The sequence below is a fragment of the Enhydra lutris genome, unplaced genomic scaffold (genome assembly GCF_002288905.1).
Source record: "Enhydra lutris kenyoni isolate GAN:26980312 unplaced genomic scaffold, ASM228890v2 scaffoldscaffold3, whole genome shotgun sequence".
In the NCBI taxonomy this organism is placed as follows: domain Eukaryota; kingdom Metazoa; phylum Chordata; class Mammalia; order Carnivora; family Mustelidae; genus Enhydra; species Enhydra lutris.
The window spans coordinates 72,307,853-72,325,222 of NW_019154087.1; the positions used below are offsets into that span (position 1 = coordinate 72,307,853).

Here is a 17,370-nt window from a genome sequence, read left to right on the forward strand (position 1 = left end):
TTGAAAATTTTAGGGTCTTTTAAAAGTACTGGTTCATTATTAAAATATTTGTAGAGAGCTCATCTTTCTTTCCCTTCCCATCTCTCCATCCCATCACCTATGGAGGCAATGCCATGAAGGCATTTACCGCTCATATCTGTCATCTGAAGAAATGGAGAGTAAGGGTAGAGAGTGCAGTGGTGGCAGCTTGAGCAGTTAGGAGATTAGCAGATAAACTATTTGACTTAGCAAATAAGTCAATATACTAAAGATAAGAGAGCCAGATTTCTCATCGTCTGATTTGAAAGGTGGAAAGTTGAACACTGGACTAGAATTGTAATTATCACTATGAACTCATGGACTTTTTAAATTTACATATAGAAATAGTTATAAATGTACATTTATGTATATGCATATATGAATGCCTATATGCACATACAAGTATGTATGTATATTCATAAATTTCTTAGTTATTTACACTGAGTTTGGAGGCAATGATACCTCAGTAGTAATGAGCACAGTGAATGCTTAGATCTTGATTTCTAAATACCATTCCCTACTAAAAGGAATCAGGGCCGCTTGGAACATTGGCCAATTACAGGGTTGGAGCAGCAAACATACAAAATAAACCTGGAACATATTGTTCTTCCAGAAAGTAAGGAAATATTCAAAGAAGGTGAATGTGTCAAAAGGACCCAGAAGCCAGCCTGAATACATACCCACAGGCCAAATCTAATTTAAGCAACAAAATAAATAACATTAGCATCAGGTTACAACTCTTTGAATAAAAAAGGAATCCATGAGTTCATAAATGAATAAATAAATGGAGAAAAGAAAGCTCTTCCTTGCAATACAAGCCCAACTAATAAATGTAGAAGGGATGATAGATAATCACCAGTTCAACAGTCATAATAGGGATGGTGAAACAGGAGTCATCGGTGCATGTTAGACTAGTGTTTGGAGGGTTTTTGTGGAACAAGATACTGTTCTGATACTGTGTAAACAGGTATCCTTTTCACAATCTTACTAAACCATTTTTCACATTTTTGTGCTTTGTGTTGATTTTTGCATTTTAAAAGGGCCCCAAGCATAGTGCTGAATTGCTGTCTAGCATTCCTAAGCACAAGCTATAATAAACCTTCTGAAGAAAATAAATAGTAGATGAGCTTCATTAAGGCATAAATTAAACTGCTGCTAGCCACAAGTGTTAGGTTAATGAGTCAGATATATGTTAAATAAATTATCTTTACATAGAAATAAAATAAAAGAGGGTTATGTATCGATCAGTTGAAGAAAATATAACTGAGGCTCACAGAAACCTAACCCTGTGTTTTCTGTAGGAACAGTGTTTGAGTAATTGCGAATACAGTACTCATGGCACCTTTATAGAATTTATGCCTAGTGAATAACAAGAATCAAATGTATCTGCCATTCAATGAGTACTAATAGTGATTGCCAGTGATTTTATCAGATTAATGTCATGTATAACAGGATTTTAAATTTTACCAGTAAGACATGGAAGTACATGTATTTCTGAGTTGTTTATAAAATGTTTCAGGGTAAATGGGGCGCCTGGGTGGCTCGGTTGGTTAAGCATCTGACTTCAGCTCAGGTCACGATCTCAGGGTTCTGAGTTCGAACTCCAGAGCCCCACATCAGGCTCTGCACTGAGTGGGGAATTTGCTCCCTTTCCCTCTGCCCCTCCTCCCGCTTGTGCATGTGCACATGCGCGTGCATGCTCAAATAAATAAAACCTTAAAAAATGTTTCAGGGTGAAAAAGGGCATTTAGAAGACTTGATCTTTGGCTTATATAATATGAAACAGTAAAATATTTAAAACCGTATATTTGCACATTCCTGGCCCAAATCTTTTTTTTTTTTTTTTTTTTGGAGAGAGAGCACATGACAGTGAGGGGCAGAGCGAAAGGGAGAGAAGGTCACAATCAGACTGCTTGCTGAGCACAGAGCCCCATGCAGGGCTCAGTCTCAACCCTGAGATCATGACCTGAGCTGAAACCAAGAGACGGCCACTTAATTGGCTATACCACCCAGCACCCCTGCAACTGATTTAAAATGTACTTGATTTTAAGAAATTATAGTTCCAAAGATAGAAAGTTAATTTTTTTTTTGCTAAGAATTATAAGGAAATCGTATATATTAACTAATCCCTCTAAAATATATTCTTTAATATCACTCTCACACTGAACTCACTGATGTGTCATTGTCAAAGAATTTTGGCTTATCATTGCTTTATGTAATGTTTCATGGAAACTCTACTGACTTCCAGAGCCTAGTAGATTTACTGTGTATAGCTTTTAATGATAATTGATTGGCTGTTGATATTTTTGAGTGAGTGAGAAATATCTTATTAGAATCAAATGGGTGAATTAGCTAATTGTATATATTTAACATTTGGAGGGATAAGTAAAAAGAGAAGAAAGAAATTCAAGTTGATTCAAAAGCAAATGAGAAGAAAAGATATATTCTTAAAATCTTTCTTCTAATGAACCAAATATTAGACAAAACAAATTGAGGACTTGCCTTTGAATAGGAAGTAGATGTGCTAAGCATATTCTTCAGATTTTTTTTTTTTAACTTTTATCGTCAGATGCTGATTTTTGTCTAGAAGAGGATGTTGGGGCTACTAAAATAGAGCTCATAACTTCAGCTTTTGATTGAAATCTCCTTTATGCCTGGCACTTTATGCTGTATTGATGCCAGGAAATAAAATTTATCTCCTCTTATCTTTAGGCAAGCTGTTAATCTTCTAATGCAGAGTCACTTCTAATTTAGATTTCTAGGAAACAGGGAGACTTGGGGGAGTATTCTTTGAGTCTAGTTGTTGGCTGAGATTGGCTTTTGAGCTTCCTGGTTGTCATTCAGCAACTGTATGGGCAAGTGTTTTTAAGCTATTAATAAAGAAGTGCATTAATAATTGCTATTTCTCCTCTTTAAACAAATTGGATTTTACTTAAAAAGACAGTTGTATTTCTTGTTTTGCTTAGTGCAAATTTATCTCTTCAGCCAAAAATTATTACTGATGGCTATCAGACATTTATTTTATACTTTGTAATCTTATAAAGTGATTTTCATTGGGTGTTTCCTCACAAAAACCCTGAGTGGTAGGTGAAAATCATGATTTCATGGATGGGAAAACAAACAGAGAAGCCCTGAACCTTGCTTCCTGTTTAGAATAATTCTGTTTTTCTGATCTGCTTTGTAGGTTTTTGTTTGTTTCCTTTTTTAAATATCCCTGCCTTACTGCTGTAGAGAATGATTTGTATTTTACAACAGTTGACATCTTTCTTTTGCAGAGATATTCCAATGCCCTTAGTCAGTTCAGGGGTAGAGCATGGTAATTTGAGAGAGCTGGCATTTGCAAGAATGAAAGATCTTGGAATACAGGTAAGAGTTTGACTAGAACTGTTGCGATCAAAGTAATCTGAAACACAAAACACTTTGATACATACTTACAGACTCACAAGTTTGGTCAAAAAGTTTCACATACTGAAGGTATTGTACTCTGTAACATGAAGTTGAAACTAGTGGTTACAAAGGCTGCATCTTGTCCCTTACACCCATCTGCTTTCTTCTAAAAGGGCTGGTTTGCTGATTTAAGGGTTGCTTTTTCACCTACTCAGATGCCAACTATGTGTGCTCAACTCTCCTTTTTAAATTTTGAAGTATTTCCTTTTTTTTCTTCTTTTAGAGTATTGGGTGTTCAATTCTTGACTAGCGATGGTAGACAATATGCATATACATTTGAAGAAATAAGGATTACATGTGTGAAATGATTACCAAACAGTGTTGTTGCCCACATATTCCAGTGTCCCTTGCCCCATTCCACCCCTGTGTCTGTTCAGGTACTTACTTCTTCCGCAGATATTTACTAAACATCTTTCTTCTGACCCTGGAAGTACTAAAGAGCCCAGGAATCTGTGACAGTCTCTGCAGATGACTCTTAAATACAGTAAGATGATTATGACATAAATTTACAGTCCCCTAGAAACTCCTTAATAGATCTGCTAAAGGAAAAAAGCCAGGAGTGGGATCAAGGGGTGAGCATTAGTTCCTGGGCTCCGCTTTCAGCATTTGATTTCAGCAGGTTTGGGACAGAGTCATGGGATGTTCTCATGCACAATCCAGATATGGACTACACTTTGAGAGACACCGTTTTAAGGACTGCATATCATGTTTGTGGACTTGCCCAAGACATTTTTTTCTTTCAGTCCATTGTTTGTCCAAAGAGGAATTTGTGAACATGATTGGCTTATTCTTTTTAAAAAACAAAAACAAATTTAAGTTCTAGAAAAAGGGCAAATTTATTATCTATAGTGATTCATAGTGCCAAATGAAACTATGTGCCTGTTCTGTTTCCCAGTTTCCAGCTGTCCTTCTTCCAACCCCTCTCCCCTCTGAGAATACCACAGCCAAAGTGACGGACCTGGCCTGGTTAGCCTGATAATCTCATCATCTAGCTATCATCTTTAACCTAGTATCCCTTTTAAACCCTAATAGCCTCTCTTAAACTGGAAAGACTAAAATTCAGTGAAAGCCCAAAGACACCTAGTTCACATAGGCTATGTCTTTGCCAGAAAATAAGTACACACCAGTCTCTGCTTTTTAAAAAGCTTTCTTTGGGCAGTTGGGTGGCTCAGTCAGTTAGGCTTCTGATCTTGATTTTGGCTTGGCCTGTTATCTCAGGGTTTTGGGGTTGGGTCCCACACCAGGCTTGTACGCTGGGCATGGAGCCAGCTTGGGATTCTCTCTCACTCTCTCCCTCTGCCCCACCCCCCCCTGCATTATCTCATAGCCTCCCTCCTGGAGGAATGCAGGTGTTCATTAAGAGCATACAACTGTGGTGCGTTCACATGCAAACTACTATATAGATCTGCTGTAGTTAAAAGACAACATCTAAATTTAATAGATTTGTAATTACAGAGACTTGTGATCCTTGTTTGCTATATAATTTTTGAGTTCATAGAAACCACATTAACAAAGCATTATTATCTGGGGCTAGTTCGTGGGACATGGAAATAGGTTTGCTTTTACAGAACTGAATAATGAGATCTTATTTTTCTCATGGAATTCTATACGTATATAACAGTACTTCATAAATATGCTATTTTAGTAATATAGCTTGCATGACATCATCACGTTTCCTAGGATGATCTTTTCTCACTGGTAGAAAATGTTAGAATCCTCGGGGCACCTGGGTGGCTCAGTGGGTTAAAGCCTCTGCCTTCGGCTCAGGTCATGATCCCAGAATCCTGGGATCGAGCCCTGCAACAGGCTCTCTGCTCAGCAGGGAGCCTGCTTCCCTTCCTCTCCCTCTGCCTTTCACTCTGCCTACTTGTGATCTCTGTCTTTCAAATAAATAAAATCTTTAAAAAAAAGAAAATGTTAGAGTCCTGACAATAATTTTTATAATTTATTCTGAAGGGGAAAAATACTATATTACATATAATGCAATACTGTAAGGATTTTGTAATTATAAATGTCCGGCTATGTAGTGTACACACTGGGTTGTGGAATAAAAGTGAGAGTTGCATCACATGAGCTTGGACTTGGAGAGACCAGGCATTGCATGTGTATCATGTGCAGGCAGCTCTGTGCCTCCTAGTGATGATCTCATGACTATGGTTTGGACTGTATAATAAATAGCTCTGGTTTCCTTCTTTTCTTCCTTTTTCCCGCTTTCCTTTCTCCCAACCTTTCTTCCACAATGTAAAAAACAAAAACAAAACATGGCAGTCTTCCAGCATCCTTCTTTTTGACATTTGTAAAATGATAGAAACATGGTGATGCTAAAAATATTAACTGCCATAAAATGGTGAAGGTTTTAAAAAATGAGGAATTTTCTTCTTATTCTTGTATATACATAGTTTTGGATTATACTTTCAGGTATAGTTATATCCCCTGGGTAAAGCTGTTGTCAGATTTTAGAACATACATTATTTACTTTGAGTGTTACATATTGCTCTCAGAATTCTAAGCTTGTTTTTAAAGCACTACCATTTCCCCCTATCCTCAGACTTAGTAAAGATGGTTTTATTTTGAAATTTAGTTCTTTTTAATCTCTTTGTAAATTGTGTCCAAACTTAATTTTGAGCCCGGGATTTGATGGAAAGGTGTGAATAAAAATTTAGTTACCAGTTTTATACTTGCCCCTCTCCTCCACCTTTTTTTAATTTTTTATTTTTTTTGGCAGTGTCGAGATGTAAGAACCAGAGAGGTTGGAATCCAAGAAATTCATCACAAAGTACGGCCATACCAGGTTAGTTTCTTCATTTTATAAAGAGAGTGGGCCCTGATCATAAATCTTTGGCAAGCCTGGATCCATACTTTCTAACCAACAGGACTGATCCCTAGAAGTTAATAAGTAAACTAAGCAAAGTAATTGAGGATCAGATAGAGATGACAAGACGGGAGAGGCAAATATGAGGGTGGGTGAATTGTAGAAGAGTCAGGCTAGGAAATACAAGCCTGAGCTTCATTCTGGATCAGCACAATCCACCAGAACTTTCTGCAGGGTTGAAAATGTTCTATAATTTGCACCATCCAGTATGGTGTCAGCCACCAGTCACATGTGACATGTGACTAGTGCAGCTGAGGAACTGAGTTTTTAATTTTATTTGTTTTAATTCAAATATAAATAGCACATGCAGCTAGTGGCTACCTTCAGGAAGAGCTAAATGAGATGTTTATTTCTGTGTGTACAGCTATTAAATTCTACTCTATTGGTGGTAATCAAATGAATAGATAGGCCTTTATCAACAGGGGTTCCACAAAACTTAAGCCTAATGCCCAAAAATATTCATTGTTTATAACGAGTACGAGTTAACTTCTCTCCTATTTACCTATAATGCCTAGCTATGTGCCATATTTCCTGTGAGTTAACTCTCTTGTAGAACCCCATTTGAGAAAGATTAGATGATACCTGCATTGATATTTTTAACATTTGGGACCTCTTGAGGAAAAAAGTCGACCCAAACAAAGTTAATCATTTTTCCACATTCCTTTGCAATCCAGTTAGTTAGCAAACATTAAGTTTGAGAAGAAAGAAACATAACCATCATTCTGAATTGTTCACCTCACTGCAGTTATAATCCACCCATTGTTGGAAAGTGTCTGGATGTGACCTTGTCCACATACGTAGGTTTTTCTGTGCATACTGTTATATATTGCTTATATAAATGCAAAGTTCAAAGGGCACTTGAACAATGAGTTGAAGAGTCAAAAGCCTATGTAGATTGCTACAACAAGAGCTTCTCCCAAAAGCTACTTTCCGGTGCTTGAATTTCTTTGATGTTCTAATCTTATCACTAACTAGGTATAATATTTTAAAGGGCTTATCCCTTTAAAGGGATGCCATACTTTCTTAAAATCCCATCAAGAAACAAGTGACCAATAACACATTTTTCCCCCAAAAGCAGGTTTTCATAGAAGAGATAAAGGCTAGGAAATGAAACTGTTGAGCCACCTGACTGTTATGGGGCTCAGTGGTGCTCCCAAGAGCTACACATGTGATACATAATTTTATTAGAGACTCTTCTTGGAGAATCAAAAGGTATAAATACATAGAAGCCTTTACTGAGCCAGATTTCTGCAAGAATTTCAAGGTTAATGAAGTTCAAATATGTTTTCCTTTTATAATATTCCGTGAACAAGGCATGAACTCTTATTTAATCAATGATATGTGAGAATAGACAAGTAAGAAGGAACATAATTCATGATTATTCATTCTTTATCCTTAATTGGGTATATTAGCCTAAATAAGTAAATACTTATAAAAATGAATTCTGTTCGCTGATTAAGAGTTTGTTTGGTTTTTGTCTAACTTAAAAGAAGTTTTTATTTTTATTAAACAGGTTGAATTGGTAAGGAGAGATTATGTTGCAAATGGTGGCTGGGAAACATTCTTATCATATGAAGACCCAGATCAAGACATATTGATTGGCCTCCTGCGATTACGAAAGTGTTCAGAAGAAACGTTCCGTTTTGAATTGGTTGGAGGTGTTTCCATAGTTCGAGAGCTGCATGTGTATGGAAGTGTCGTCCCTGTGAGCAGTCGAGATCCTACTAAATTTCAGCATCAGGTATCCTGTATTCCGTTTCTCTTTGACTATAATTAAGAAATTGCCCAGGGGCACCTGGGTGGCTCAGTCAGTTAAGCGTCTGACTCTTGATTTTGGTTCAGGTCATGATCTCAGAGTCATGAGATCAAGCCCAGCATTGGGTTCTGTGCTGATCTTGGAGCTTTGTAAGATTCTCTCTCTCAAAAATAGATTAGGAAGGAAGGAGAGGAAGGAACAAAGGAAGGAGAAAGAAATTGCCCAAGGGAGGAAAAGTGAAAAAGAGTGGGTAGTGGGGGGCTGGAGGAAGAGACAGTGAAAGAGGGAGGAGGGAGGGGAAAGGCAAATACAGAAATGGAGGAACTAATATTTTATGTTCAGGGATGTTTTCTCTCCGACTTGTACCCTTTTGGGTATGAGAGAGAAGGAGCGAGTGACAAATTTGAGAGTCAGTCAAGTAGGATATAGTATTAGGTTAAACCATATGAAATTTCTATTTTTGAAAGTCAGAAATGGTTTAATACCAGCAATTTCTTATGGTTCAACTATGTATTATGAAATCAAAGCAGATGATAATGTAAAAGCACTTGTGAAATATTAAAGCTCTTCATAGACGCAAGCTGTATCTGATATATAGTGGAATGCTCTTCCACTCCCCATGAACAACCTAAATAAATAACTCACTTTTTCAGATTTCCACAAAATAGCTTAAAACCACTAATGGCGGATATAGCGTAAACCCCAGACTTGGTGATTTAAGAATATTGCCTGGTTTCAAAACCTTTTAGAAATTGGAGGGGTGACTAATAGATAAAAGATTAGATGCCCCAGACTTCATCACCTGGAGATTGCCTAGAGCTTATTTAAAAAGAGACAGAAGTTGAGAGGCAGTCATCATCTTTGATGAGATTACATCATCCAAAGATTACCTTTTGATGGCTTTTGTTGCAAAATTATTGCCTTTTTTACTAGTCTGCTATAGTGTATTTTTGGTATAATTGAATGGTTTCTGTTTTCTTATCCCCATAATTTTTTTTTGGTCACTCTTATTTTAGCAGATTTTAGCAACTACTGAATATTACCCTTTTTGTTTTACGTATCCTCTTAATGACTTCCTTCCTTCTTAATTCCCTAACCCCTCTTTTGCTCTTTCCAGGGATTTGGCATGCTGCTGATGGAGGAGGCAGAAAGAATAGCTAGAGAAGAACATGGATCTGGGAAAATAGCTGTCATATCAGGTAACTGGAGGAAGACAGAGTTCATGATTCATTCGCGTTTTTAACTTGTTATCACAATTAAAATGATCTCAGGCCTCTCTTGCCCCCACTTATGATTATTCACAATTGGGCAGAGTATAATAGTGAAAAACTTGTGGTCAGACACAGAATTACTGCAAACAGTTGGGTGGCATAGTTTCAGAAGCACTCCATCTCTGAGTGGCAAGACCAGTAATCTGGATCCTGCCGTCCTTGCTGTGTGTCACAACAGTCATCTGTCTGTTCCACTAGTTGTCATGGTCATTTCCTCTCTTGTGCTTTGTGCCCAGTTACTCTGTCTGGGAAGATGAAATTTGGTGATAAAGATCCAAGAAAAAGTAAACCAGTGTGGCCATTATCAATATTGTTGTTAAGAAACAAAATGGACCTCAGGTGCCAGTACAAGATGTTTAAAGGTAGAGTTTTTTGCTCCTTAAATATTGCCCTCAGTGACTTTGCTTCTGGGAAATAGCTTTCCCTTGTTTGGAAGTTTCCCCGTACTTTGTCTAGGTAATTGAGGAAGTGGGCACGAAAAGGAAATTCTAGTATGAATGGAGCAAAAACAACCTTATGTATACCCTTTCATTCCTACACTTTAGTACTATATCCTTACAAAAATTGCTGTTCCCAGTAAGAAGCTTGCATGGGGGAAAGCTATGATCAGAATATAGGTTGTTTTTCCATTAGAAAATATTTTCTCTTAGAGGCAGATTATTTTCTTTTAAGATCTTTTAAATAATCTTTTCTGAAAGGTTTTTTAATCAATAAGTTGCTGCTAATCAATAAATCAATACCCTTACCTAGGTTTTAACAATTACAATTATGAAAATATAACGACACAGGCTTACTTAATCACTCAGTTTGGTTTTGGTATTTTTGGCATTATCCAGACAGATAAGTAAAACATTTCTCAACATGGCTAGCTTTATATATTTTCCTCTGTTATCTTTAATTTCACTAAAGAGGGACTTAATGAGGCTCATCTGATTGATACTGATATTTGTAATAAGAAATGTTTACCTTTCAACTGTTTAAACTGTGGTGGTTCAGAAGTTAACCTTTCCTAGTACCAGGAAAGGGCCGCCTGACTCAGGACTCTTTCTACACACATCTGTGGAGGATTGAAAGCACCTGAAATTTCAGTGGTCCCTTTTGCTAGACATTGTCAGTGTTTTCAGCACAGTACTTCTCAAGCTTTGAATGTGCTTGTCCTTCACCTGGAGATCTTGTTAGAATGAAGATTCTGTTTCATTCAGTCTGGGATGGGGCTTGAGAACCTGCAGTTCTAACCAGCTCTTAGTGATACCTCTGCCGAGGTGATACCTTCAGACCACACTTTGAGTAGCAAGGTTCTCATATTCTCTTCCAAATCATTAAGGTCTGAATACTTTCCGTGACCCTGGCAGTGCCTACACTCCCACAGTCTGCTGTGTAATCACATGGTTTTCTCGTATCTGTGGGAACGTCATCAATTTCAAAACGGAAGAACATTGGTAATCTATCACTTCTCCACATTATTTCATTAGCCTTCTTAATAACTTTCTTTTTAGAAATGTTACATGCACAGAGGGCCCCTGACTTGCCTGAGGTTCTATTCAGTTGCACATAAGAGCCTCAGTTACTGTTTTTTATGAGCAGGGTGTCTAAGTGGAAATCAGCATCTGTCCTTTTTCTGGCTTTTTATCATAATCTAAAAGCTCAATTTCAGATCATCTGCCTGTAGGATTTTTAAAATAATAAGAAGAGACTGACTGAAAATAGCAGGGAAGAACCTTTCTGCTTATCAGCACTACAATAGGACCACTAGATTTCTTTTTTTTTTTTTAAGATTTTATTTATTTATTTGACAGACAGAAATCACAAGTAGGCAGAGAGGCAGGCAGAGAGAGAGGAAGGGAAGCAGGCTCCCTATTGATCAGAGAGCCCGACGTGGGGCTCGATCCCAGGACCCTGGAATCATGACCTGAGCTGAAGGCAGAGGCTTTAACCCACTGAGCCACCCAGGTGCCCTGGACCACTAGATTTCTGTATAGGAGATTTCTTTCGGCCAATGGGTTTCTGTAGTCCTGGATTGTCTTTTTGAAACCAGAGTTCTGTGGGAGGAAGGAAGCATTACTTCCGGTCACTCTAGTCTATATACTGGACCATTGCTTTCTACTGAGGAAAGCACACAAGGCCTCGACTTTCTCTTTAACTCAACATCTGATCAAAAAGCCAAGAACATTTGCTCTTTGTATGCATTTATTGCTCTAATTTAGAAATATATTACTGTTTCAGTTAAACTTGTGAATCAGATACCTGAGATGTCCATTATTCAGAACTTTGAGCAGTGCAGATTTAATGTATTATCATCACCTGTCTTTTATGTTGCTTTTGTCCTTCCATGTTTGTTCATTCTTTACTTTGGTCTTTCTGCTTTGAGTACAATGTGTGTGTGTGTGTGTGTGTGTGTGTGTGTGTGTGTGTGTGTGTATGTGTGTGTTTTATTAACATATAATGTATTATTTGTTTTAGGGGTACAGGTCTGTGATTCATCAGTCTTAAACAATTCACAGTACTCACCATAGCATATATCGTCCCCAGTGTCCATCACCCAGCCACCCTATCCCTCCCCCCAACCCCCAGCAACCCTCAGTTTGTTCCCTGAGATTAAGAGTCTCTTACGGTTTATCTCCCTCTCTGGTTTCTGGTTTCATCTTGTTTCATTTTTCTCTTCCTTCCCCTATGATCCTGTCTTGTTTCTCAAATTCCTCATATCAATGAGATCATATGGTAATTGTCTTTCTCTGATTGACTTATTTTGCTCAATTCTAGTTCTCTTATTACCCTCTTGTTCCAGCCATGTTGTTGCAAATGGCAAGATTTCATTTCTTTTGATGGCTGCATAGTATTCCATTGTGTATGTGTGTACACACACACACACATACACACACACACACACATCTTCTTTATCCTTTCATCCATTGATGGACATCTAGGCTCTTTCCATAGTTGGGCTATTGTGGACATTGCTGCTATAAACATTGGGGTGCATGTGCCTCTTCAGATCACTACATTTGTATCTTTAGGGTAAATACCCAGTAGTGTGATTGCTGGGTCATAAGGTAGTTCTATTTTCAACTTTTTGAGGAACCTCCATACTGTTTTCCAGAGTGGCTGCACCAGCTTGCATTCCCACCAATAGAGTAGGAGGTTCCCCTTTCTCCACATCCTCACCAACACCTAGCTGGTTAATTTTAGCCATTCTGACTGGTGTAGGTGGTATCTCACTGTGGTTTAAAAATATGGAGTGCTTCACGAATTTGCGTGTCATCTTTGTACAGGGGCCATGCTAATCTTCTCTGTATCATTCCAATTTTAGTATATGTGCTGCTGATGCGAGTACATGTGTGTGTGTTTTAATTTGTTTTTGTAAAAAGTCAGACAGTTGTTCTCCATAAATCAATCCTTAGAATGAAAAACTCTGTGATCACATTGGTGTTTGTGCACTGTGCTTTTTCACAGTGTGTCATTAGTTGGGCTGTATAGGAGACGTTTGGGGGGTGGTTGGATTCCATTCCTGTGTTGACTGTAGCACTCCTTGTGATCTTGGAGAATTTTACTTGATCGCCATGGACCTTTCTTTCCTTACTAAAAACAATGGAGATAGGTTATCTTTTACAGTTATAGAGTCTAGAACTCAGCCCTTCAGTGTCTTAATCTGTTGTAGTGCTCAGAGTAACCAATTATGTTTTACTGATTACGTCTAAAGTAGATTCTTTTCTGAAACCATGTTAGGAAGCCCTTCGGTTTCATTAGTGTTTGAGTTCCATCTCCTTGTACATTGGGTATTTGATGGTGAAAATCGCACAGTTTCCCATAGGTAGGTTATCCTATCCATGATTTGTGGATGCATATTGACTTCAGTCACAATTTGGTGATACTTTTTTTTCTGACCTTGTCCTTGATTTATAAATCCATCCTTGTTCTGGTCTGTAGGCTTTTGTACACAGTGGTGGCCTAGATATTCTGTTCTGCCATAACTAGTAGCTTGAGCAAGGAAGAGACAGGTCATTTATCATTCTGGTTACTGTGACTATAAGAGTAATGCACTTATGTAGAGGTTTTTTTTTTTAATTACATTCTGATTCATTATTACTTCCCCTCAACTTGCCAGCTGATTTTCTGTTACTTGGATTTATGATCTTTGATTCTGTCTCTAGACAATATGATTAACTGCACAGTAGATCTGATTTGAAACACTAGTCAGAAGGATTCCATGTGCTCTATTTTTCTCTATTAAAAACAAATCGGTTTTTATCTTTGTTACCTTAATATATTTTGTTTCTAGAGGGTATATACTGAATATTTTACAGCTGATTGATCCTTTTTTTAAAAGATTAACTTTATAGCTACATGAGAAAATTATAAATTTTCTGGTTTATTAGAGTCAAATGAAGCACTTTCTTAGACTTTTAAAAATAATTCATTCTATATTTTAAAGCACGTACATTTGTCTTGGGAAGTAAACTGTGTTTCTAAATTAACCATCAACTCCAAATGTGAATATTAAAGCAAAAATGAAATGTTTGGCTTCATCGACATCAAAATCCCCCAAGTTCAAGGAACCAGCACTGAGCGGGCAGGGGAGTACAGCGTGCTGCCCTGTGTCTGCGGGATGCTCCTGTTAGGCCGCACAGCTAACTCAGTCCTCACCACACGGATTACCCTTAACTGCAGAAGAACATAGATTTTTCTCTCTACTTACATTACATCTCAATTCATGACTAATTGCCTCAGAATAGGAAAATAATCTTTTTCTGCATACAAAAATGAGTAAATCAATAGGATAAGAACAACCAATTTACAAAATAATGTGTAGGCAGTTAATTACTGCTAAATATCTAAGCAATTAATTAGTCCCCATTATATCCAAGTGCTTTAGTATCTCTCCCCAACTTACTCATGTAGGTTCTGTCAACATACATCTGTTTAAGATTAACAAATTCTATTTACTTGAAAAGCTGTGATGTTTAAGTGGATGAGGAACATTCTTTAATGTGTTAAGATGAAGCAGTTTTTTCTCTGCCCTGTCTTATGGTGTAAAGTGCAAGTGATTATACTGTAGAATCTAACTACAACATTTGAAATGCCATCACTAATAATCACCATGGAAACTGGAGATCTCTGATGTTATACTGCCCATACCCTTTCCAAAAGAGCAAATATAACTGTTGATAGCTACTATTTAAAAAGCCACTTAATACCCCCAACAGAATGATTTTTTTTTCCCTTTTGGCAATTTTGGCTAGGTATCAGATCCATTCATGTTACCGTTTCTGTTTGCCAGGCTAATTGCTATGCATCAAGACGAATAGCTATTCCCCAAGCTCCCCCTAGTACCTTCGTCATAAGCAGTATTCTATTTGTGTTCTTTCAAGTAGAAAATTAATATGGCCATTGGCCAAGAATTGTACCAGGCTGATAGATCACACAGTGGTGGTGAGAAATGAGGAAAATGTCTGAATGGTTGATGACAGAAATCACTGAAGTCAGAGACTGTTAGCCATTTTGCTTAAACCCATTAAACAGGCACACAAGAGGGAAGGGGAGAAGGTAAATATACAGGGTGAATAAAACTTAAACCTTAAATGTAGAATGAGTAAACAAGTCCCTGTGGAGATGAGATCATTCTAAATCATGATGCTCAGAATATGATTCTAAAACTACATCTACAACTCCTACCAGTGAAAAAACATCAACATGCCTGTGCCTTACGTAACCCAGTATGGTTTCCTAGGACCGAAATTAATGGTCTGGTACACCAGAGCCAGTGTTTAATGATATGTGGGCAGAAAATAACAGTCATTTGGTTTCATTAAACTACAAATGGCTTAGGTTTACTTATGGGACCCCAGAAACTTCACCTGTATTCCAGGCAGCAACCCATCTCCCTTAATTTAAGATGAAGGTAGCTTTATTCTTTGCATGATAATCTAGGTGAAAAGAAGCATGTGTTTGTAACTGGTTCGTCTGGTAGTGGAATCATAATCCTAACAAAAATGCCTAGAAAAGCTTTCCTTGTTTTTTTTTTTTTTAAAGATTTTATTTATTTGACAGAGAGAGATCACAAGTAGACGGAGAGGCAGGCAGAGAGAGAGAGAGGAGGAAGCAGGCTCCCTGCTGAGCAGAGAGCCCGATGTGGGACTTGATCCCAGGACCCTGAGATCATGACCTGAGCCGAAGGCAGCGGCTCAACCCACTGAGCCACCCAGGCGCCCCAGCTTTCCTTGTTTTGGCTTATCTGTTTGCTGATGGGCACAGAAAGCCTGCCAAAGGCAAACCGGTCTGTGCTGCACGTGCGCATGTGCCTAGCACTTCTCAGTAAGGAAGGGAGGAGATGGTTAGCTCTTCTTTCTGTCTCATCCCTTTCATAATTTCTCTTTTAATAAATTATCCTCTAATGAAATGCACACTGTTAGGGTTCTGTATATTCCTCTATTTCTCCCACTTTGGTGTTCTAACAATTATACATACTTCTTTTTTTGTTTCATGTTCCCACAGGATTTTATCGTGATGGTGGCTAGTATCTTCCCTTTTAAAGACAATAGATAGAACATAAAATATTGCTGTGCAACCAGGATTTTCTTAATTTTAGCATCATTATTAACTAGCATTGGTGATAATACTACTTTGCTGGATAAGAAATTAGCTAAATGTTTGCTAATTGGTGTCTGTATTGCCACTGGACTGTGGAGGTACTGTTGCCCAGCTCCTCTCAGGGCCATTATTCCTGACTTGACATTTATTCATTTGTAGATGAACCAGGTACCAGATTGTAGTACTTTGCATATCAAGTGCGTTATACTCCTCCCTCTCTTGGTATCTCATGACTATATTAATTAAGGCATGTTTTTCAAGTATTCCTGAATAAGCCACTAGTGAGTTTCCACTGTTTGGATCTTGTCAGCAACTGAATTTATGATGAGATTTCCTAAGCCGAAGCTAGTGATCGGGTAGGTAGTAGCTTGTTGGCTCTTGAGGAACAGCCTCTGGCAAGTGCTGTTGCTCTTCCCAGGTCCTTGCTAGCAAGTCTCCTTGCATCTCAGAAATGTGCACATGAGCATCCCAGAGGACAGCCTTGCTAATGTTGACACACATTTGCATACTTTTTCTCCCCATTCTTATTCCTCTTAGTTTTTGGGTATTGGGAATTACGACTGTGTACATCTGCTTGGGAGGAGGAATAGTGTTACGTCACGTGGCCTCTAATACTATTCCTGAGAGGTCTGGGAGCTTGGATACAAATGACTGCTTTTATTGTAAAGTTAGACACTTCACAGGCTTTTTTATGAGGAAGAAGGCCTTCTCCAAAGTGGTCTAGTGTAGACTACTCATCATATGCTGTCTGTCACAAAGTCTGTTTTTAGTTTGTTACCATGTTAACTCCTTATCAGTGTAACTTTCATATAATTAGTATGGTTCTTTTCTGTAAATATATGGCATTGCTATAATCCAGTCAGTTTGATAAAACTTGCCTCTTTCAGATCTGTTAGAGGCAAGGATTTGGCGGTTTCTTGCCTTTTGGGTGAGCAGATCACTCAATAGTGCTGGAAGACATTTGCTGCCTTCTTTAACAACTGAGATACTGCTTTTATGGAGTCTTTTAGTTTAAACATTTCTCATTCCAACAGGATATAATACAGGGGACTTTTTATTCTTTGGTCAGCCTGGCTTAAACTGTTGTCTCTAATAGCTCACATTTCCAAGACATTAACTGGTAGATTTAGGGTTTTAGATAGTAGCCATGGGATAGGTTTCCTTATATCCCTCCCCCCCACCACCACCACCATTTTCTCCCACTCTGATCATCCAGTTGTTCAGTTTTTCCACTATTTATGAATGAATCATGGATGTTTGGTGTATCTGTCCAGAAGCCTCAGATCTAGACCCTGTGTGCTCTCTAACCTCTTACTGCAAATCCTACTAATTAGTTATTGTTTTGGTTACTTCTTGTTGTCTAACACACCACACCAAAATTTGGTGGCTTAACAGAACAAGCATTTCATTTTCTTAGTGAT

At 38.0% G+C, this 17,370-nt stretch overlaps 1 protein-coding gene across 1 annotated transcript in view; it reads left to right on the forward strand.

Annotated features, from left to right (window-relative positions):
- LOC111154527 (elongator acetyltransferase complex subunit 3) overlaps nt 1-17,370 on the forward strand; it is a 108,672-nt gene that overhangs the window by 71,650 nt on the left and 19,652 nt on the right. The window contains exons 11-14 of the mRNA XM_022514187.1: nt 3,294-3,384; nt 6,191-6,256; nt 7,851-8,078; nt 9,211-9,292. Of these exons, the coding sequence (XP_022369895.1) occupies nt 3,294-3,384; nt 6,191-6,256; nt 7,851-8,078; nt 9,211-9,292 (467 nt within the window). The remainder of the gene's footprint in view (nt 1-3,293; nt 3,385-6,190; nt 6,257-7,850; nt 8,079-9,210; nt 9,293-17,370) is intronic.